The following is a 19906-nucleotide window of genomic DNA, read 5'->3' as shown; positions in this document are numbered from 1 at the left end:
AGGCCAAAGGCAGGGGACAGTTGACCTGGCTGTGGCTGGGCACATACACGGAAAGGTTCTGGAAAATTCAAATGAAGATTTCTTCTGAAGTTTATGCTCCCCAAGGGGTTCATCACATGGCACAAATCTTCCCTATAAATCCCAAAGTGGGTGAGAATGAGTAATACCAATATTTGCCAGGCCCCAGGATTTGCATGGAAGAATATATCAAGGGAAATGACAGAGTTGAGAATGTCAAGGGCAAGAACAGTTTCTCTGAAGGGGAAGCTCCCTTTTGGGTTCTGAAAATCCCATACAATAAAATGAGGCCAAAAAGAAAGATGACCCAGAAGTCACAGCAGTTCTAGCCTAACTTCAAGGTTAGTTTTGGTGAGGTCCCAGACTAAACAGACCTAATAACAGACCTAATATCTTCTACATGACCTAGGCTTAAACATATATTTTTTAAGTATTTAAATTGTGAACAGATGACATTCTGACTTGGATGTCCAAGTCTGAGGAACTGCACACATTTGAATAGAGATTAATTGGTGCCTTGGGGAAAGAGTCAGCTCTGTTGGTACCGGAATAGCCCCTCTCGACTATGGAGCTGCTGAGTTGCTAGAACAGGATTCTGGATAGGCTGGGGGATGAGAACAGGCTTCATGGGGCCTGCAAACTCTCTGAAATTGCTGGCCTAGGTGTATGAGGGGACACACATATTTCTGGAGAGGACGTCTGTGACTTATAAACACTGAACTGTTCCAGAGGATGGGAACTCCATAGTGATAGCCCAGGGCCAAGGGCCTGGGGAGGCAAAGACTAGGAAAGGATCAGCCTGGTAGTCCCAACCCACAAAAGAATGAAGACCAGCCTGGAGAGGGAGTTCCTTGGGGGAAGAAGTTGAGCTCCAGGGAGGAATGCTGGGGGATTGTTTGGAGAAAAGGGAAGGTTAGTTTGGACAGTGATAGAAGTTATTCTGAGGCCCTTCTGGAGAGGGCCAATCCCCAGGATCCAAGAGGCCCCCAATGTCTACACTACACGGCTTCCCCAGCAGGCCAGAAGGGATGTGCAAGTTTCTTAATAACAAAGGCAAATACCAGTGAGAGAGCTGGGAGGTCACCAGTCTCCCTCACCACAGTAGGATTTATTTTGTCTGAGTTCTTATTTCATAACATACATGAAACCACCCACATTTTAATAGATAGATAAGAAAGGAGAGGTAAATTTAAGCAGAGAAAGTATAGAAAGCCAGGAAAAAAATCAAATGAATTGGTGAACTATTCCCAGAGGGGCATGCCAGCAAGAGGATCTCATTTACTGAGTGTCCTGCCTTGTCCTTCCCACCACAAAAGAGATCATTAATGGGTTTCCAAAGTAAATAAAGAAAAAAAAGTTTCAGGAGGCAGGGATCTTATGCCTCCTTTTGGATATCTGCAACTCCTCTTGCTTGCCCCTTATGGGCCCCCATCCACCTCGCAGACAGGGTCCTGCTAAAGCCGACTGCAGCCCAGGGAGATGTGGAGAGGCGGGCCCAGTGTTTGCTGTGTGCAGCCCATGGGCATGTGGACAATACACACAGGAAATGCTAACAAGGAAGAGGATAGAACCTAGGTAGGCCTTTTAGACCCATTTCCACCTCCTTCCAATGGTTCTCCATGTCCCACCTCCCTCCAAAGTGCCTCCACGACCCACCTCACTGCAGGCAGCTTCAAAGCCTGCTGAGGAGCTGGGATAGAGAAAGGACAGTCAGGCATATGCTGAGCATCAGCGGCTTTCCTCTCAGCATGTGCTATGACCCACCTTTGCGCTGGTCATCGATATTATTCCCGTAGTTGACTCGCCCGCAATTCTCCACCAAGATCCTCAGCATGGTGTAACCCTGCCAAGAACACAGTGGTTGATGAAGACCACCTGATCACCCAGCCATAAGTCACAACTCCACCTTGGGGTTTCTCTCTGAAAGCCCAGTTCTTCCCTAAGCTCTGAGGATGCAAGTGAACGCATCCCTGCTGATCAGAAAGCAATGTTCTGCCCCACTCTCCATGTACAGCTCTAGTTCAGGAGCTTTCTGCCTTCCTGGTCTTCCTCTTTGACTCCCAAGAAACCTGTTCAGAAGATAGCTAGTGCTAGCCACCACCCAGCTCCCCAGGAAACAAACCTGGATCAAGGGGATAATGATCTTCTTTCTTTTATGGTCCAAGAATCCTATAGATACTGTGTTCACAAATACCTGCCAGGTAAACAGACAGAAAGCATCCATGGGCTGACAGAAGGGCGATGTAAGAGATATCTCTACTAAGCAAAGAAAGAGGTTACACCGTGTGTATATGTGCTGAGGAGGGGGTTAGGCAGGCATAGAGGAGAAATGAGAGCCCACGATTGTGGCTGAAAAGGACCGCATGGCTGATGGTAAAGGGCCATCTCCAGACACAGGTAACAGCCAGATACGTAAGCACTAGTGGGAGGGAGAGGCAGGGGTATATTATAAGGCTGGATCACTACAAGGTCATAGGAATTAAGAGAGGACGATCCTACCTGTCCCCGGTCACGCACAAGACCACTGAGGACGCCAGATGAGTCAATGGTGGTCTCGTACAGAGTGTACCCAAAGGACTGGCCATTTCCATTGTTTATTGGCAGGTTCTCCATATTGATGGGCTTTTCAGAATTGGTTGGCTATACAGAGAAAACGCAGGGAGGCACAGGGCTAGGCAGAAGAGTAAAAGGGCAGCAACCTCATTGTGAGCCTCCTGGGAGGGTGTTGAGTAGCAGAAAGACCCCACCTGGGGGCTAGAGTACTAGGGGCAAGGGGTGGGGCAGAGGCCTCTAACATTTTTTTTTCCATTTTGACTTCTCATGGCTCTCCAGGGTAGCAGGGGTGGGGGATGCAAAGGAGGGAGATGTAACAATAACAAAATAAAGCCCTGTGATCTAGTGGCCTTTTAGCTTTTTAATCCATCACCATTTTACATCATAGCATCCCTCTGCATCAGTTACAGGAGGCTGCACCCTCTTCTGCAGAAAGGAGGTCCCCATTGTGTTGCCTAGTTTTTCTTAAAGTTCTTTTTGTTCCTTCCCATTTCTTACTCTGGCATGAGATGGTTCTTTTTACTCAGTTCTAAAGTTGGAAAGTGGACCTCAAGGATATCAAGAGTTGGTTTTCCCTTCTTCCATGCCAGCTGTTGCAGGGGCTCCCTGGCCCTGCTCTCCTGATGACAGCACTCACCTCCTCCATGTACTGGAGGGCATCCCACAGTGACAGGTAGAGGACTGGCCTCACTGACTCATATGCAGTCTTGGGAAGAAGGTCAGGTGGGGGAAGAAGAGGACCACCTGCAACAGACAACAAGGCCACATCCCAAAAGGGCCAAAAACTGGCTGTCTCTTTCAGCCCCCAACCACTGGCTCTTGCCCAAAGCCCAACGTGCTCCTCGATCCTGCCAACAGGGAATCAGGCCCATCCTCAGACACTTCTAGACCCTGCTGGGAAGGCAATACCAGGAGGAAGAAGGGAGCTTTCCCATATCCTGAGGAGTGTTAACACTTATAAAGAGGTGTATTGACACCTATAAAAACCTAGCAAGACACAAACCATAATGAAAGCAGTTAGTCTCTCAAACCTGCCTGTCCTTGTCTTAGGGAATTCTTACAAACAGAGCAACTGGGAGTGAGACAGGGTACTGAGGAAGTAACTCCTTAAGGGATCTCAGAGCAAAAGCAAGGGCCCAAGTTGGTGCTAGAGTCTGCTGTTTGCCAGGTACCTGAAATGGAGCCAAAGAGTTCTCGGAGCTTGATGAACTTAGCTGTATAATCCCCAGCCTCTGTCAGCACCGCATCATAGTCTGCAAGACACCAGGGCACTGTCACTGGTCACTCATGTCCTAGGACAGTGTCTGTGGCAGCAAAAAGAGAAGGAAGAAGCTAGGGTCAGGTAGCATGGTCCTCATCCCAGCAATTTGGGAGGCAAAACACTGGGTATGGACTGTCACTCAAAATAATGTAAATACTAAACACTATAAAATGCCGCCAAAACTACCCATGACCACAGCATGACCCTAAATTTCCAGGCATCTTTCCTGCCTTCTGGGGACTCTCAGTCTAAAGGAGGACAAGGGTCACACTATCTCAGGGGCCTGAGTAGGGGGAAGAGGCCACCCTCATCTAAGGACCTCCCTCACCTGGTAGTGCCTCTCTCACTTCCTCCAGCTGACTTCCAAAGGCTCACAGGCATGTCAGCTGACTTCGGGCTCCAGCTGCTCTGGAAGTGTAAAAGTGACTACCCAGACCTAACCTCCACCTTCCCTGAGCACTCTAGAGCCAAATACATTAAAGGTGCCAGAGTTGTCCCTAAAGGACTCTCCATAAAAAGCCCAGACACAAAGACGCTGGGGTGTTCCAGGGAAGATCAATATTGGGGAATACTTGCCATAGCTGGTGACATGAGACTTATATTCATGAAAATGTACAGCTCCATTTATGAAGCCAAAGTTGGTGCCTCCGTGGAACATGTAGAGATTGATGGAAGAGCCAGCATCAATGATGGCAGACACTGTTTTTAAAACTCTACAGAAGGAAGGGAAGAAAGGAAATATGCAGAACAAATTAGAGTTTGAAAGAAGCCATAAGTCCCTTTATCACTCTCACCTTTCCCAACCTCTCTTCAAATTCAACTCCATGGCTCTGTCCTTCAGCTTTCACTAAAACCCCAACCACAGGAGGACAAAGAGAAGTGGCCAAAATCATGGCTCCAGAGCCTGGGCCTTCCAGTTATTTTTTTAAGTCATAGATAAGTCTTTGTTGACTACGATTTGGACAATCTGCAGCCCAAGGTAGCCTTCTGCCTCTACCCAACATGCTTCTCAGCTGTTACTTCCACTCAGTAAGACACAAAAGGACAGAAATCATAATTAGATAAATAGTGCTGAATACCTCCCATCTTACCATTATTAGAGAATGAATCAATGACATGAAAAGACAGTATAAAAGGAGAAATATAAATGGTTAATAAATATAAATATATATATATATATATCAGTATTGGTCAAAGAACTGTGAAATAACAATGACCTATCAGACTGGCAAATATTGAAAATTATTTTAATGCTCAGTATTGATGAATCTATGGAAAATAAGAATTCTCATTTAATAATATAGAGTTAAGAATTGCTACAATCTTTCCAAAAAGCAGCTTAGTAACTATATATCAAAATTTCATTTGTGTAGCAATTCTATTGCTAGGAACTTATCACAGTGAAAAAATATGCCAAGTATGCAAAACCGGATGTTCAAGAATGCTCACTAAAATAGTAGTCGATTAACGAAAACCACTGAAAACAACTTAAGTGTTCATCAATAAGAAACTGGGGGAATAAATTGTGATTTAGTCACCAATACAATGGGCTTCTTTGAATTCTTTAAAACGGTGATGAACTCCACATCTAATAGTATAGACAGCTGTCCACTATGTCATTCACTGGCACAAGTGGGTGACAAAGAGCAGATATGACAGCATTTGTCCATATCTCTATCTACAGGTGCACACAAGACTGCAGACAGAGAACTGCCTGGACAGTGGACATCACAATGTTTTCTCTGGACTCTGAAATTTTTAATTTCTTCTTTATACATTTTCTATATTTGCTAGATGTTTGCAATAGGCATTCATTACTTATCTTCTTACAAAAACATAATAAAGCAATGTTAAAAGTCCTACCATTCACTTTAAATATCAAGACAAATGATTCTGGAATATAGAAAGCTGACTATTACATGCAAATAACCCCAGAAGCTTTGTTCCCCAACAGCTCATTTACCTCACTTAGCAGGTTATCTGGAACTTATTCCTACTTCTTAGGTCAATACCCATGCTGGAGGTAGATACTGCAAAGCACTCACCAGAAGAATCCAGGATATTATGTGGGCCTCCCCAGGAGTCAAACCACCCTGTCCAGTACTCCATCACCATCTTGGGCTGAACCCCCTGGACACCATGAAATGAGAAGTTAGCTGGTCAAAAGAGACAGATAGAGGGCATCCCTTCCTGAGGAGTATGCCAGCCCCTCTATCCTGCCAACTCTTGCCTGGCTTCACACCCCTGGCCTGAGAGGCCATTGAAAGCAGAGCACAAATGAGGACAAATGCATCTGCACTCGCTTAGCCTCCACATGTGGCTTCCACGCTGCAGGTGGAGAGTAGAAAGAGCTCCCAAAGGTGATGGAGGAGACCCTGCTGCCCTAATGTGGTTTTACTGTTACATATGGTGCTGGTGAGAAAACACAGGGATCTGTTCAAAGTAAGTCTTCATTAGAATTCAGTATCTGCTTTGGGAGTCTCTTCCTACATTGATTTGCTTTCTAGATCAGTCCAAGCTTTGCCTTCTCTCCCAGGAAAGGAGCTTGTTCAACAGGACAGCTTATACTTAGAGACACACTATGGATGCAGACTCCTCTGCTGCTGCTTCCTTCTAGCTGGAAGAGTCAGAGAGCTTCAGGGTGGGCCCCTCTTCAAGGTCCAGCTTAATTTCAATAGAAGTTTACAAAACTTGACCAAAAGAACAGGGAGTTATAGTGCAGCCATTCATGGTGTCTGGCTTCATAGCTTGGCTGGGACATTCAATAAGTCTTAAATATTACTTCAGAATACTGCCTTTGGCATAGGATTGTCCCAGGGATTCAGACATTGTTCCTGGGACCGTGCTTTACTCTATCGTGTTTGCAGAAGCATCAGAATACCTTGGAGGTGGGGTGGAGTGAGGACTGATATGCTGGTATTTCAGGTTCCACACAAGAGCCCTCTTCATTCATCAAGTGCCTTCTCTGTTAGTGACAGCCTTACATTTAGCGGCAACCGAATGCAGAGCAACAAAATCTAATCCAAGGTGATGGGGCAGATTTATAAGCTTTTGAATAGAGGTACTAACCACACCAGGGGAAAGGTCAAAGTAGTACAACATTGTAGGGGGCAAGACTAGTGGGTTGGCTTTCTTTCCAGCAAGAAGGGGATACACTATGCCATGTTTAGTATAGTCACTAGAAACGGAGGAGTAGATTCCAAGTCCCACATGCGAGTAGTCTCCAGAGCTGGGAGGGGCTTCCTGACTGAGGGCGATGGGCCAAGGAAGGGGGGTGTGGGTCACCGCACCATGCAATGTGGCTTAAGCTGGAGCTGTGCACTCAGACTGTGCTGCACGCCCTAACCCGCCACTCACTACTGGGTACTTTATCTGTTCTATAAATCTGTCTCCTTAACTGTAAAATGGTAATAACAGTAGTTCACATGGGTACTGGGAAAATTAAATGAGATAGTGCACATAATACCCTCAGTATGCAGTGCCTGACACTTAGGAAAGACTTGAGAAACATTCACCTTCATTATCTTCATCACTGACATGGACATAAAGGACCCAACTCAGAGAAGCAGAGTTGTACTGTTGGACCACTCAAAGGAGCCTTTGGTATAAATAAGGAAGCATCCATGACCCCTTCTTCGAGGAAAATGGACAGCACTGAACTGAAGACAGAAAGGCCTTTAACAGTGCCATTCTGTCAATAGGATGACCAGGCCTGGGGCACACAGATGTGGTCACTTCTCCAAGAATGACTATGCAGGAGCCAACATGAAGCACAGCTGTCCTGCATGTTTTGCAAACATTACTTCATGTGACCCTCAAACAACCCTATGAATAGGTATTATTATCCCTGCTTGACAGAAGAGGAAAGAAGCACAGAGAGGGCACACACCGAGCGGGCAGAGGGGCAGCTCACAGCTTCCTGTACTGCTCCTGGACAGCTCTCAAGTACAATCCTACTTAGTTACTGGGCAATTGTTTATTTAACGCATCTCTTCCCAAGCAGGTTACAGCTCCCTGAAGGCAGAGACCCTGCTGTCTTAGTCACTGCAGAGTAATGAGACCCAGCACCACTTCAGGCAGAGAACAGGCGCTCAGTATTGGAGGAAGAAAGGAAAGGAGAAAGGGGCTGAACCTGTATCCTTTGTCTCTCCCCTGATCTGCCTAGCTAAGTCTGCCTGGGGTCAGGTCTCATCTCATCCTGGGCACCATCCCTAACCATTCTGCTTGTCCCTCTAAACTCCAGTAGTAGTTATATCACATACACGGGTGGCCTTCATCCTACATGACTTCAAACTGCCATAGTGATTTCATATGGCTGTGCCTTAGGTCACTACCTCTGCTCTAAGAAACACAGCTGGGATACAGAACAAAACCAGCATCTCTACAGGTGTGTATTCACTGGGGACACAAACACTCCAACAGCTCCACTCTAGTCCAAGGGATCATGTGTACATCCAGTGGCAGTGGCAGTTTGGGACACTTACACCCTTCAGTAGCACAAGGTGAGAGATTGGGCCTCTCAAGTCTGTGAATGGGCCACAGCTGCCTTGGCCAGATCACATCTACTCAGTAGAGACACATAAACTCAAAAGAAATCAATCAGAATAGGATTTAACTGTAAATTCCCACCCATCTGATGGATATTGAGATACATCCAGAAACTCCTTTCTCCTGACCTGGAAGGAACCAGGCTTCCTGTCTTGGTGGTGACAATAATCTTTCTAGGTCCAGAAGGGCCTTACAGGTTAAGGTCAGATGCATACAGTAAAGGACAGGGAAGTGTTTCTCTTCTTAGTCCTTAGGGCCCAAATTGAACAGTCAGGGGCTAAGTGAATCCACAAAATTCTAGTCCAGAGGCCACTATGAGCATACCAAGCTTAGAGCTTCAAAAAGGAACCCCCTTCTTCAGAGGCGAAAGCACATTTGTGTGCCCACACAACAACGTCTCAGAGCAATTCCTATACTATCCCCTTTGCCAGGGGCATAGCAACACAGTGCATAGGGTTGGGATTCACAGTGTGGAAGGAGGGCTCTGAGCAGAAAGGTTCCCATGTGGGAACCCTGAACACAGTTACAGGCACTCCAAGGAACAGCTGACTTCCTGACAAAGAGGCTCGGCTTAACTCTAGGAATTCCTATCCTCGGGATCAGCAAGTCAGGCAGCTTCCCCTGGGCCATACTTACCTGAACACTTAAGAGAAAGGTGGTTAGTAAATGCAGCTCCTCTTGCGACTGTAAGTTGATGGTGGCCAGCACTGTGAATGGAAAGGAGAAAGGAGAAACAGGTATTGTCTTAAAGCCAGAAAGAATTTCTGAATTACCCCAGACCTTTCTTAATTCACCAGTAAAATAAATTAACTAATCTTGACATTGTTTCCCACCTCCAATTAGAGTTTAGTTCCTCTGATGTCAGATTTATCTTGTTCATCTTGGTAATTCCACCACTCAGCACAGACCTTACAGTACAGTCACTAAGCATCTGTTCTTGATTAATGTAATTTTTACAACCAGAGTGTGCATTTCAGTTAATTATTATTTTGTAGGAGCCTAGAGTCTGATCTTTACTTTGTACCTCAAGCATCTAGTACAGGGTAATGAACTAAATGAAGATTCTCCTTTTATTTCTTCTGTGAGGGCTAATTTTCTATTCTATGCCATAATGTATTCATTATTTTTTATTTAAAATGATATTTAAATGGCTGTGCATTAATGAAAGGTATGCCTGAAAAAGATGTGCTATGTGTGGCCTATCGTCGGGATCCCTGGCCCACCCCAGCTGCAGAACTCGGCTCTGAGGCTCCTTCACTGCTGCTGTCTGCCGGGCAGTGGGCCTGACACACACTGGCCATGGCTTTAGTTCTAATGAGCCTGGAAAGACATGACAGAGATGGAGCCGGCCTGTCCAGCTGGCCACCCTGACACTCTCTTGTCAGACACAGCTCCTGCTTACCAGTGATTAAAAACAAGCAAGAGCTGAAGCTCCAGAGGTTAACTTGCCTCAAAGGTACACAACAGCTAAGCGGCAGAGCAAGACTACAAACCCAGACCCATCTGACACCAATCCGCTATCCTGTGATGTCACTGTCCTCCAGAAACCCCCTGAGTAAGACTCGACATCCAGACTCCTTCTCATCTAAAGTGGAAACTCTTTGAAGACAGAAGGCCTGCCTCAAACTGACCGGGTAGAAATCTCAGACATCAACGAGATTAGCATGGCTAATTGAACATAGCATCTATTCCTATCCTTCCTGAGAAACCACAAAAATAAAAATAAAGAAATGAAAAGGTAGAAGGCCATAAGAAACAAGAACTGGAGAGGACAAATAACAGAGATGGTTTTAATAAAATATTGGGAGAGTAAAAATGGGCAGTGGGTTGGTAAATGGCCCAGGAAAATGGAAGAAGTTATGACCGGTCCCTACCTCACATCGGAGGCACTGTGCGGGGTAGGATACCTCACATTCATCAAACCTCACACGTTTATCAAACCTCCTTCTTGCCAGTGGCCATCCCCTCGGGGGACCATACTCTCTGGGAAAGCTGACATCTCCAGGTTTTGAGGGATCAGGCATAGCAAAATGTGGGTGAGAGACTAACAGGGAGAATAAGGACAATCTGAACATTCCCCCCTCCCATTCCCCCCGCCAGCTCCCAGAACCTATAGCAATAAACCACAGGATCCTTCTCTGGAAACATTTGATTGGATTAAAGACAGTATCTCCAAACACCGACATTTGGGCTTCCCTCATTGAAACAGCCGACTACAGCCCCGTCACCCCACAGAGCAGCACACCTGTCACCAGCCTCTCCTAGCACTTAGTTCCCAAGTGGCCTGCTAGTGCCTCTTCCTTAAATGGCTCAGTCAAGAGCCAGGCGATTGAGTGAAACTCTTCATATGGAAGACTAAGCAGAACAGATAAATGTTAAAAAAAAAAAAAAAGTAAAATATCCTCAGAGAGAGAGAGAAGATAGTATCCATTTCAAAAGTATGCTATGCGAAAAAATATATACTCAAGAAAAAAAAGAACTAGAAGGTAAGTGTTGAGGAAGTCACCCAGAAAGCAGAACTAAAGGGCAAAGAGAGAAAAAATTAAAAAGATAAGCAACTTAGAATCACTCTGAGAGTCCAATCCACAAATAACAGGAAGGACCAAAGATCAGAAGAAAGAGGAGGGAGCATATGCAACAACTGAATGTCCCACCATTGATAACCATAACTGTTCCAGTGCAAAAAAACCCCAGAAGTGTCATGAAAAGGAGGAAGTCTCACACCAAAGAACAGCACTATGAAATACTAGAATATCAAGGATAAAAGGAAAATTCTAAAAATTTCTAGAAATAAGAGAAGGAAAAAATAAAAAGAACACATAAAAGGGTCTGGAACGAGAATGTGCTTGTGTTTCAGCAGCAACAGTGGATGTTGGAAGATAATGGAGCGATGCCTTCGAAGTTCCAGGAAACGAGTTCAACAGGAGACACAGAGGCCAGCCTCAGGTAAGCTATGCAGAGGCTGCCTACAGCGCGATCAGACTTGAAGAGAGTCTGACAGACACAGTCCTTTGAAAAACGCTGGTGATAGGAGTGTGGAAGATCTCTGGTAAAGTGTTTGTTTAAAAGAGAAAGTGGGAAGGGTGGAAAGAAAAGAGAGATTGAAAATAAAAGAAAAACAAATGGGATAATACACAGAAAGTGACAATGAAGCACACGGAAAGCGAGCCAATTCACAAATGCTGTGCAGGCTATTGGAGGCAGTGCGAGGCCTGTCTGAGGACATCACTGTCGGTCAAGCATGCACTGACTATCGATGTCACTCAGAAGCGGGAAGTGGCTACACCACCTGGAAAGACCTGGAGGGCTGAGGTGGTGCAGAGAACTAGATCCTCAACCAGAACAACAGGTCAGTAGGTAGCCTTTTAAATCAATAAATACAGAGTTCTATATGTATATTATTTGGAATTTTGAAGGAAATGCCTGAAGAAAGGTTAGAGTTCAAAATGGTCATCTCTATGGAGTGAGAGGAGGGAAGCTACACAGTATTTCTTGATAAGCGTTTCTATGATTTGACTTTTAGAACTTGTCAATGTGTTATTTTAATTACATTTTTAATTGACGGAAAGAAAATCATTCTGGGAGGTAGAGGGGACATAGAGTCTCTGAGAATCCACTCAAGGCTTTCCTCTGCAGAATGCCAGCGCGCTGAAAACCTGCACCAGCCTCCAGGGGTCTTGCCTCCCTGCTCCAGACCAGATGCCTGAGAACAGGAGGCATTGGAAGCACTCACGGGTGGACAGCGCCATCGTGTGGCAATGACAGGAATGGCTGCTGGTCCTCATCAGGAGACACTTAGTGTCTGGGTGCTTGAAGAATCCATCCAGCTTATAGACCAGAGCCTTCTCCACTCATTCATCCAACAGTCACTCCCTGAGTGCCAGCTGCACACCAGGCACTGGCCTAGAGATGCAAGTCCCTCTCTTCAAGCATTCAAGCCAGTGAAGGGCAATACAGAAGGAACAATAAAGTGTTGTGTGGGATGCGGCAGAGGTCAGCATGGTTGTAGGAGCCCACAAGAAGGACTGGCAGCGGACAGGAGGGCCCTTCATCCGCCAGCCATTCCTTCATGCACAAAGAGTGTCCAGGCACAGGAGCACAGATGAACAAGACAGACAGGACCCAAGCCCCAGGGAGCTTACTGCTGCAGTGAGAAAGGTAAATAAAACAAACTACCCTGAATGTTAGAAGGCAGAGCTCCAGGAAGAGTTGCAATTTCAAATGGATGCTTAAAGGAAGACTCACTGTGAGATGACCTCAGAGAAAAGTCAGGAGGAAATGGAACAGCCGCTCCCCGCAGACCTAGCAGAAGGCTGGGGGCATTAAGCATGTTCGAGGAACAGCAAGAAGCCATGAGGGTGGAGCAGGGTGGGCCAGGGGCAAGCAGGCAATGGCTGGCTGGGTCACAGAGGCAGGGTGGGAGGCCCTACGGGGTCCTTCTCAGAACTTGCGCTTCACTCTGCACGAGACAGAGCATACCTGGAGTTCAGGTCGAGGGTGAGATGATCCAAATGACATTTCAAAGCATGTGATGGATGCTGAGAAAAAGTTGTGAGGGATCAACAGTGGAAAAAAAAAGGAGATTAGTTCCAGACTGTTTCAATAATGCAAATGAGCAGTGATGGTAATAGTTGAGGTGGTTTGGATTCCGGATAAATTTTGAAGATAAAGCTGAAGATAAAAATGATTTGCTGATGTGTGTCAAGCATAGGGAAGGAAAGAAGTTGAGAGGGAGTACAAGGTCTAGGGCTTGTGCAATTGGGGGAAGATGGGGTTGCAGTTTACTGAGGAAAGGAAGACTAAACATGGGGCAGGTTCTAGGAGGGAAACAGACCAGTTCAGTTCCCCGATGGTTCCACTGAGACTGGTGGCCTTCCCAGGGGCGTGCCCAGGAGGCAGAGGTAAGGCAGGAGTTCAGGAAAAGTTCCTGATAGACAGGCATCTTGGACTCATCAATACACAGATCCTATTTAAAGCCGTCAGAAGGAGAATGTATTCCAAGGAGTGAGTCGTAAAGAGTTTGAACATTAGAGCTCAGGGAAAGAGAAGTGACCAGCACAAAACACCAAGAAGGAGCTGCCCAAGAGGCTGGAGAAAAACTGGAAAATGGTGTCCTGGCTGCCAAGCAAGGAAAAAGTTTCAAGGAAAAGAGATTGATGTTTGCTGAAAAATAAAATCAGACAGGTCAGAAGCAACAAGGAATAACAACTTATATTTATAACATGGAGATCACTGGGACTTTGAAAAGAACAATGTCAGTGGACTGACATGATCGCCCTGGTTTAGGAGAGAGAGAGGAAAGAGAGGGGAGTAGGGAGTATAGACATGGGCAGATTTATTGAAAGGGGAGCAGAGAAATGAGTCAAAAAAATATTTTTTTAGAAGAGAGAAATATTATGTTTATATACAGGTGGGAATGACCCAAGAGAGAAAATTTCATGATACAGGGTGGAAGGGGGAGTTGCTGAGCAAGCCCTTGAGTAGATGACAGGAGAGGAGCTCAGTGTGAAGCGGCTGGCCTGAAACAGAAACCTGGCACGTGCATCTACACTAACAGAGAGGCAGAGGAGAAACACAATGCTGGTGGACGAAGAGCTGCCATAGTTATTTACTGTACATTCATTGCCAGGCCAACTCTCTGTCACTGCAGGGGCTACGTGGACCCCAGAGAGGGTCAGTCATCTCTATAATTCTGGCAGAACTGGAGTAAGCCATCCTCACACTCTGCCCAATGTTTCATCAGCTCAGCCCTCCTTGGAGACATTAAGAGACCTCAGATGCCCAACTCACGTTCCCTGCGTCTTGCAACCTGCAGAGCACTGCCAGTGTGAGTGGACAGCAGAAATGAGAGACCAGCTACAGAGCTGTCTATAGCAAGTCTGTCTCTGACGTGGAGGCTCCAATCTTCTGCAGCCCAGAGATTCAGGGCCTAGTGCCATGCAAAAGGGAGGACAGGCATCTGGACAGCTCTGCTTGTGACTCGGGCCATTGGGGGGAGCATGCACATCCAAGCCAGGGTGCTGTCCCCCACTCTGCATGACTCCCATCCAGGTACTTCATCAATGCCCCCAACCCCCACACATGGCCTCCATGTAGGTACCTCCATGGACAAACCCCTTGCTCAGGCCATCCTTGTTATCTGAAGTTAAGAGCAGCTCCACAATTCCTCGGTCCTCCAAGGCCTGTGGGGAGAAATAAGAGTAGTCAAATTGTATCAGTCCTCAGAGCTTCTGCTCTGTTGCACAGCTGGGAATGAGGCAGCCAAAAGAGAAAGCGTGGGGGATTCAAATGAAGCATTTATTTCTCTGAAGAAATATTCTGTGCATCCTATGTTCAACAAAGCTCCCATAAGCTGGAAGTCCAGCCAGCAGCTCTTGTCTGCTCCCTATCTGGCAAGGTGTCCAGTTTTGCTGCTATGCTAAGAGGGCTACTCAGAGGCTGTCACACTGTCACCCAGCAACAAACCACAAGGACCCAAGAATGGGCCCTCAGGGACAGCCCACACCTCCCCCTTCACCTTTACCAGAAGCAAAGATCCCATCCCTTCCCTACACTGGGCAGGATGGGATCTGGTCACCAACCAACCATGCCGCAGTCACATGCCCATGGTATGCTGTGCATGCCCAGTAGAACAGGAAGTGCTCCTTGAATGTTGTAAATCAAATAATGAAGAAGTGGAAGAAACAGACTGTGCTGAGAGGCAATAACCATTTTCCCACTCAGAACAACTGCTAATGCTATGGTACATTTACAGTCATCCAGGCCTTCTGATAAGTACTTTACATAGACTGTCCTCGTCAGTCTTCACAGTTAGTATCTGAACTGTACAGACACAGAGCCTCAGAGGGGTTGGATAAAATGTTACGGGCACAGAGCCAATGAGAAAGTATGGACCTCAACCCAGAGTCTGTCCACCTTTAAAGGTTCTGCTCTGGGACTGTGGGCAATTTGGGATCAGAAATGCCAGCAAGTATGATTTGCCTATCATTTCCCTCCAGATATTATAAGACTGCTTATTTCAACCCAATTCTTTTGAAAGTTAGAGGCAGAGGGATAACCCAGTAGATGAATGAAACTAATGCCTGATCCCAGCTGCTGGTGAGGAAGGAGCAGAGGGGCCCTAATTTGCAGGACAACAAAAGCCGCAGGAGAAGTCTAAGAAGTCTAAGAAGACTTCTCTAACCATCACCGCTTAATTAAGTCAATTTCTTTATTCTCAGCCCCTGCAACACCATGTATGTACTACCACCCTAAATTAAACTCAATCAACACAGGACAAATAAGTGACAACCTTGTTGAAATAAAAGTATGAAGAAAGAATTCACTAATTAATAAATAGTATTGATAGATGTGGTATTAGTATGAGAAAAGTATTAGACCCACATGTGACACCATAACCCATAATACATTCCAGAGGAAGGAATGTGAAGAAATAAATCAAGCTAATACTTACTTTCTTGATATAAGGCATATAGGCAGGGTCTTTGTTATAGGAACCATACTCATTCTCCACCTGCACAGCAATGATGGGTCCTCCATACTTGTACTTGCGAAAAGAGAAACAATCAGAATCTGAGTTTGTAGTGAGAACTGTATTATCTAATTTCCCCCATATTTATCACCAATTACTAGCAAAACATCCCATTTGAAAGCAAAAGTCTCAAAAGGTTTGGTATATAATTGAGAATAATGTCAATAAAACAGAGTGGGAAGCTCCAGGCCCATATTTCCCTATGGACAAATATGCACTGACTAAAACAACTTTATAGGAGCTCTGGAAGCTAGTCAAATATTTAAACAAACATGTAAGCCCCCAATCAAGAAAACAATACATTCAAAATGGTAGGAAATTTCATGGTGTTTTGCTTGCCCTTGCCCTGCTCCCTCCCTGGCATAGTGTGGCACAGTCAGAAAAAAAACATCCCAAATACCAGTTCCCTCCCTCAAAACAGAAGAAGCAAAATGAAACTTGTTTACAATGTTCTGGGCTATCTGTGGGCTAATAATAAGACTAGTTTCTGTCTCATCTGACTTAGAGCTTAGACAGGAAGTGTTCTCAAACTTTGAACCTCAGGGCCTATCTTTGAGACCACCTAGGAATACCAGGGGCTGTTGGCATTAAAAAAAAAAATTGAACCTCAGGTGTGTGTGTGTGTTTCTTTAGAAACTATTTCTAGAAATTTATTTCGTTCCTCTGAATGAGCCATGTTTCCCTCTTTCTTGTATGCCTTGTACTGTTGTTGTTTAAGCTCTGGTGGTGGTGGTGGTGGTGGTGGCGGGTGGTGGTGGTGGTGGTGGTTGAAAATTGGGCATCTGAAAAACAATCCTTTCCCAGTCTTTGCAGACTTGAGAGGAACACAGTCATTATCTAGCAGGCTCCCGAGTCTTGAGATCAGCCCAGGGTGAAGGCATAAGATCTCAGATATATTCTGGGCATGTGTCCTGTCTGGACTGTGTGTGTGCATTTTTTTTAACTGCCATTGACTGCTTTTACACGTCTCAGTTTCCCAGAGTCTCATCCCAGACTCTTCTTGTGGCTTTAGATGTTCTATCATATTCCTCTGCCTGTAATACCTTGCCCTCAGTTATCCATGGGTCTGTAATCCCCCTGAAGTTTTCACATGTTGTGACCCACCACCACCTCTAAAGAAACACACACTCTGGACCTACTAGGCAATGATTATAAAACAATTGTCATAAATATGCTCAGAGAGCTAAAGAAAAATCATGAACAAAGAAGTTAGGAAAAGTAGATATGAACAAAATGAGAATATTAATAATGTGATAGAAACTATAAAAAAAAAACAGAATTTCTGAAACTGAAAAATATAATATCTAAATAGAAAAATTCACCATAGGAGTTCAACAGAAGATTCAAATAGGCATAAAAAAGAATAGGCAAACTTGAAGACGGGTCATTTTAAATTATTGAGTCTGAGGAGTGAAACAAAAAAAGAATGAAGAAACATGAACAAAGACTAAGGGACTCATGCAACTTAAGTAAGCAAATAAATATACTTATTATCTACTTCCAAAAGGAGAAGAAAGAAAAGGGTAGAGAGATTACTTGAAGAAATAATGGCTGAAAACCTCCCAAACTTGAGGAAACACGAATATAAAAATCCAAAAAGCTTCAATAAAATCCAAGTAGCATTAGCCAAGAGACTCACATCAAGACATATTACAGTCAAATTGCCAAAGCCAAAGTCAAAGAGATTCTCAAAAGGAGCAAGAGAAAAGCAACTTGACATGTACAAAGGATTCCCCAATAAAACGATCAGCGGATATCTCAGCAGAAACCTTGCAATACAGAGGCAGCGGGATGATATATTCAACATGCTCAAAGGAAAAAAACAATCAACTGAGAATACTATATGCAGCAAAATCATCCTTCAAAAATGAGGAAGAAACTGAGATATTCTCAGACAAAAGCTCAGGGATTTCATTACCAGTAGACTTGTCTTAAAATAAATGCTACATGGAGTCCCTCAAGTTGAATGAAAAGATGCTAGACAGTAACTTGAACCATATGAAAATATAAAGTCCTCTGGTAAAGGTAAATACATGAAAAAATGTAAAAACCAATATTATTTTAATTTTAGTGTATAATTCCACTTCTTATTTTTACAGAATTTAAAAGACAATGCAAAAAAATGATTACGAATCTATATGCATCGATACACAATATATATGCATGTAATTTGTGACGTCAGTAACATAAAGGGAGGCAGTGCTGTAAAGGAGTAGAGTTTTTGTATGTGACTGAGGTTAAATTGGTATCAAAATAAGACAGAATGTCATAACTTTAGGACAGTATATATAATACCCATGGTAACCACAATTAAAATATCTATAGAAAATACACAATTGGAAATGAAAAGGGAATCAAAACTTGTCACTATAAGAAATAAACTAAATACAAAGAAAGAAAGACATTAATGGAAGTGATAAAAGAGAAAAAAAACTATAAGACATATAGAAAAACAAATAACAAAATGGCAAAAGTGTTTCCCTACCAGTAATTACTTTAAATGTAAATATATTAAATTCCTCAACTAAAAGATATATATTTGCAGAATGAATAAAAAACAATATACAACTATATGCTATCTACAAGACATTCACTTTAGATCTAAGGACACACACATTGGTTGAACACGAAAGGATGGAAAAAGACATTCTGTGTAAATAGCAACCAAAAGGGAGCAGGGACACTTTAAGTCCAAAACTGTTAGAAGAGACAACAAAGGGTATTATACGATATTATATTTCTACATATATATATATCTATATCTATATATATATATAGATATAGATATATATATATATATATACACACACATGTATATATATACATCTACATAATTGTATGTATATATATATAAATGATTAAAGGGTCAATTTAAAAGATATAATAATTATAAACATATATGCACCAAACATCAGAGCTCCAAAATATATGAAGCAAATACTAACAGAACTGAAGAGGAAAAAGACAGCTCTATAATAAGAGTAGGAGACTTCAACACCCCATTTTCAATAATAGATACGACAACCAGACAACAGTTCAATAAGGACATGCAAGACTCAAATAACACTATAGACCAATTAGACCTAACGAATATTTTAGAGCACTCTACCTGGCAACAGCACAAACACATTTTTCTCAAGGGCATATGGGATATTCTCCAGGATAGGCCATGTATTGGGCCACAATACAAGTTTTAATAAATTTTAAAAGACTAAAATCACACAAAGTATCTTTTCCAATTACAATAGAATAAAACTAGAAGCCAAGAGCAGAAAGAAAACAGGAAGATTCACAAATATGTAGAAATTAAACAACACCCTCTTAAACAACCAGTGGCTCATGGGAAATTAGAAAATATCTTGAGACAAATGAAAATGAAAACACAACATAACAAACTTATCAGATGCATAGAAAGCAGTAGTTAGAAGAAAATTTATAACTGCAAACACATTAAAAAAGAAGGAAGGTCTCAAGTCAAAAACCTAACTTTTCACCTTAAAGAGAGATAAACTAAACTCAAAGGTAGCAGAAGGAAGGAAATAATAAAGATCAGAGATTAAAACAGAGAATAGAAAAACAAGAGAAAAATTGACAAAACCAAGAGTTGGTTCTTTGAAAAGATCAACCTTTAATTAGATTAACTAAAAAGAGAAAAGATTCAAATAACTAAAAATCAGAAACAAAATATGTTGATACTAATTTTATAAGCATAAAAAGGATTATAAGAGAGAAATAGACAAATTCTAGAAATATACAACATGCCAAGACTGAATTATGAAGAAATAAAAAACCTGAATCGATCTATAACTAGTAAAGAGATTTACACCAATCCTTCACAAACTCTTATATGAGGTCCCTAGAGTAGTCAAATTCATAGAGACAGAAAGTAAGTGGTGGTTACCAGTGGCTACGGAGAAGGGACATAGGAAGTTAGTGTTTAAGGGAGAAAGAGTTTCAGTTTGGGAAGATGAAAATTTTCTGGAGTTGGACAGTGG

At 43.5% G+C, this 19906-nt stretch overlaps 1 protein-coding gene across 1 annotated transcript in view; it reads right to left on the bottom strand.

The window, feature by feature from the left end:
• Positions 1-19906, bottom strand: part of LOC120615671 (beta-galactosidase-1-like protein 2) — a 44647-nt gene that overhangs the window by 2530 nt on the left and 22211 nt on the right. Inside the window, exons 6-15 of the mRNA XM_039878884.1 lie at positions 15834-15926; positions 14481-14562; positions 9017-9087; positions 5874-5962; positions 4409-4545; positions 3744-3824; positions 3209-3315; positions 2518-2658; positions 2141-2212; positions 1783-1861 (exon numbers count right to left, since the gene is read on the bottom strand). Coding sequence (XP_039734818.1) covers positions 1783-1861; positions 2141-2212; positions 2518-2658; positions 3209-3315; positions 3744-3824; positions 4409-4545; positions 5874-5962; positions 9017-9087; positions 14481-14562; positions 15834-15926 — 952 coding nt within the window. The remainder of the gene's footprint in view (positions 1-1782; positions 1862-2140; positions 2213-2517; positions 2659-3208; positions 3316-3743; positions 3825-4408; positions 4546-5873; positions 5963-9016; positions 9088-14480; positions 14563-15833; positions 15927-19906) is intronic.

The sequence above is a fragment of the Pteropus medius genome, unplaced genomic scaffold, assembly GCF_902729225.1.
Source record: "Pteropus medius unplaced genomic scaffold, Ma_sr-lr_union100, whole genome shotgun sequence".
Taxonomy (NCBI): Eukaryota; Metazoa; Chordata; class Mammalia; order Chiroptera; family Pteropodidae; genus Pteropus; species Pteropus medius.
This window is presented reverse-complemented; position numbering and strand designations above follow the sequence as displayed.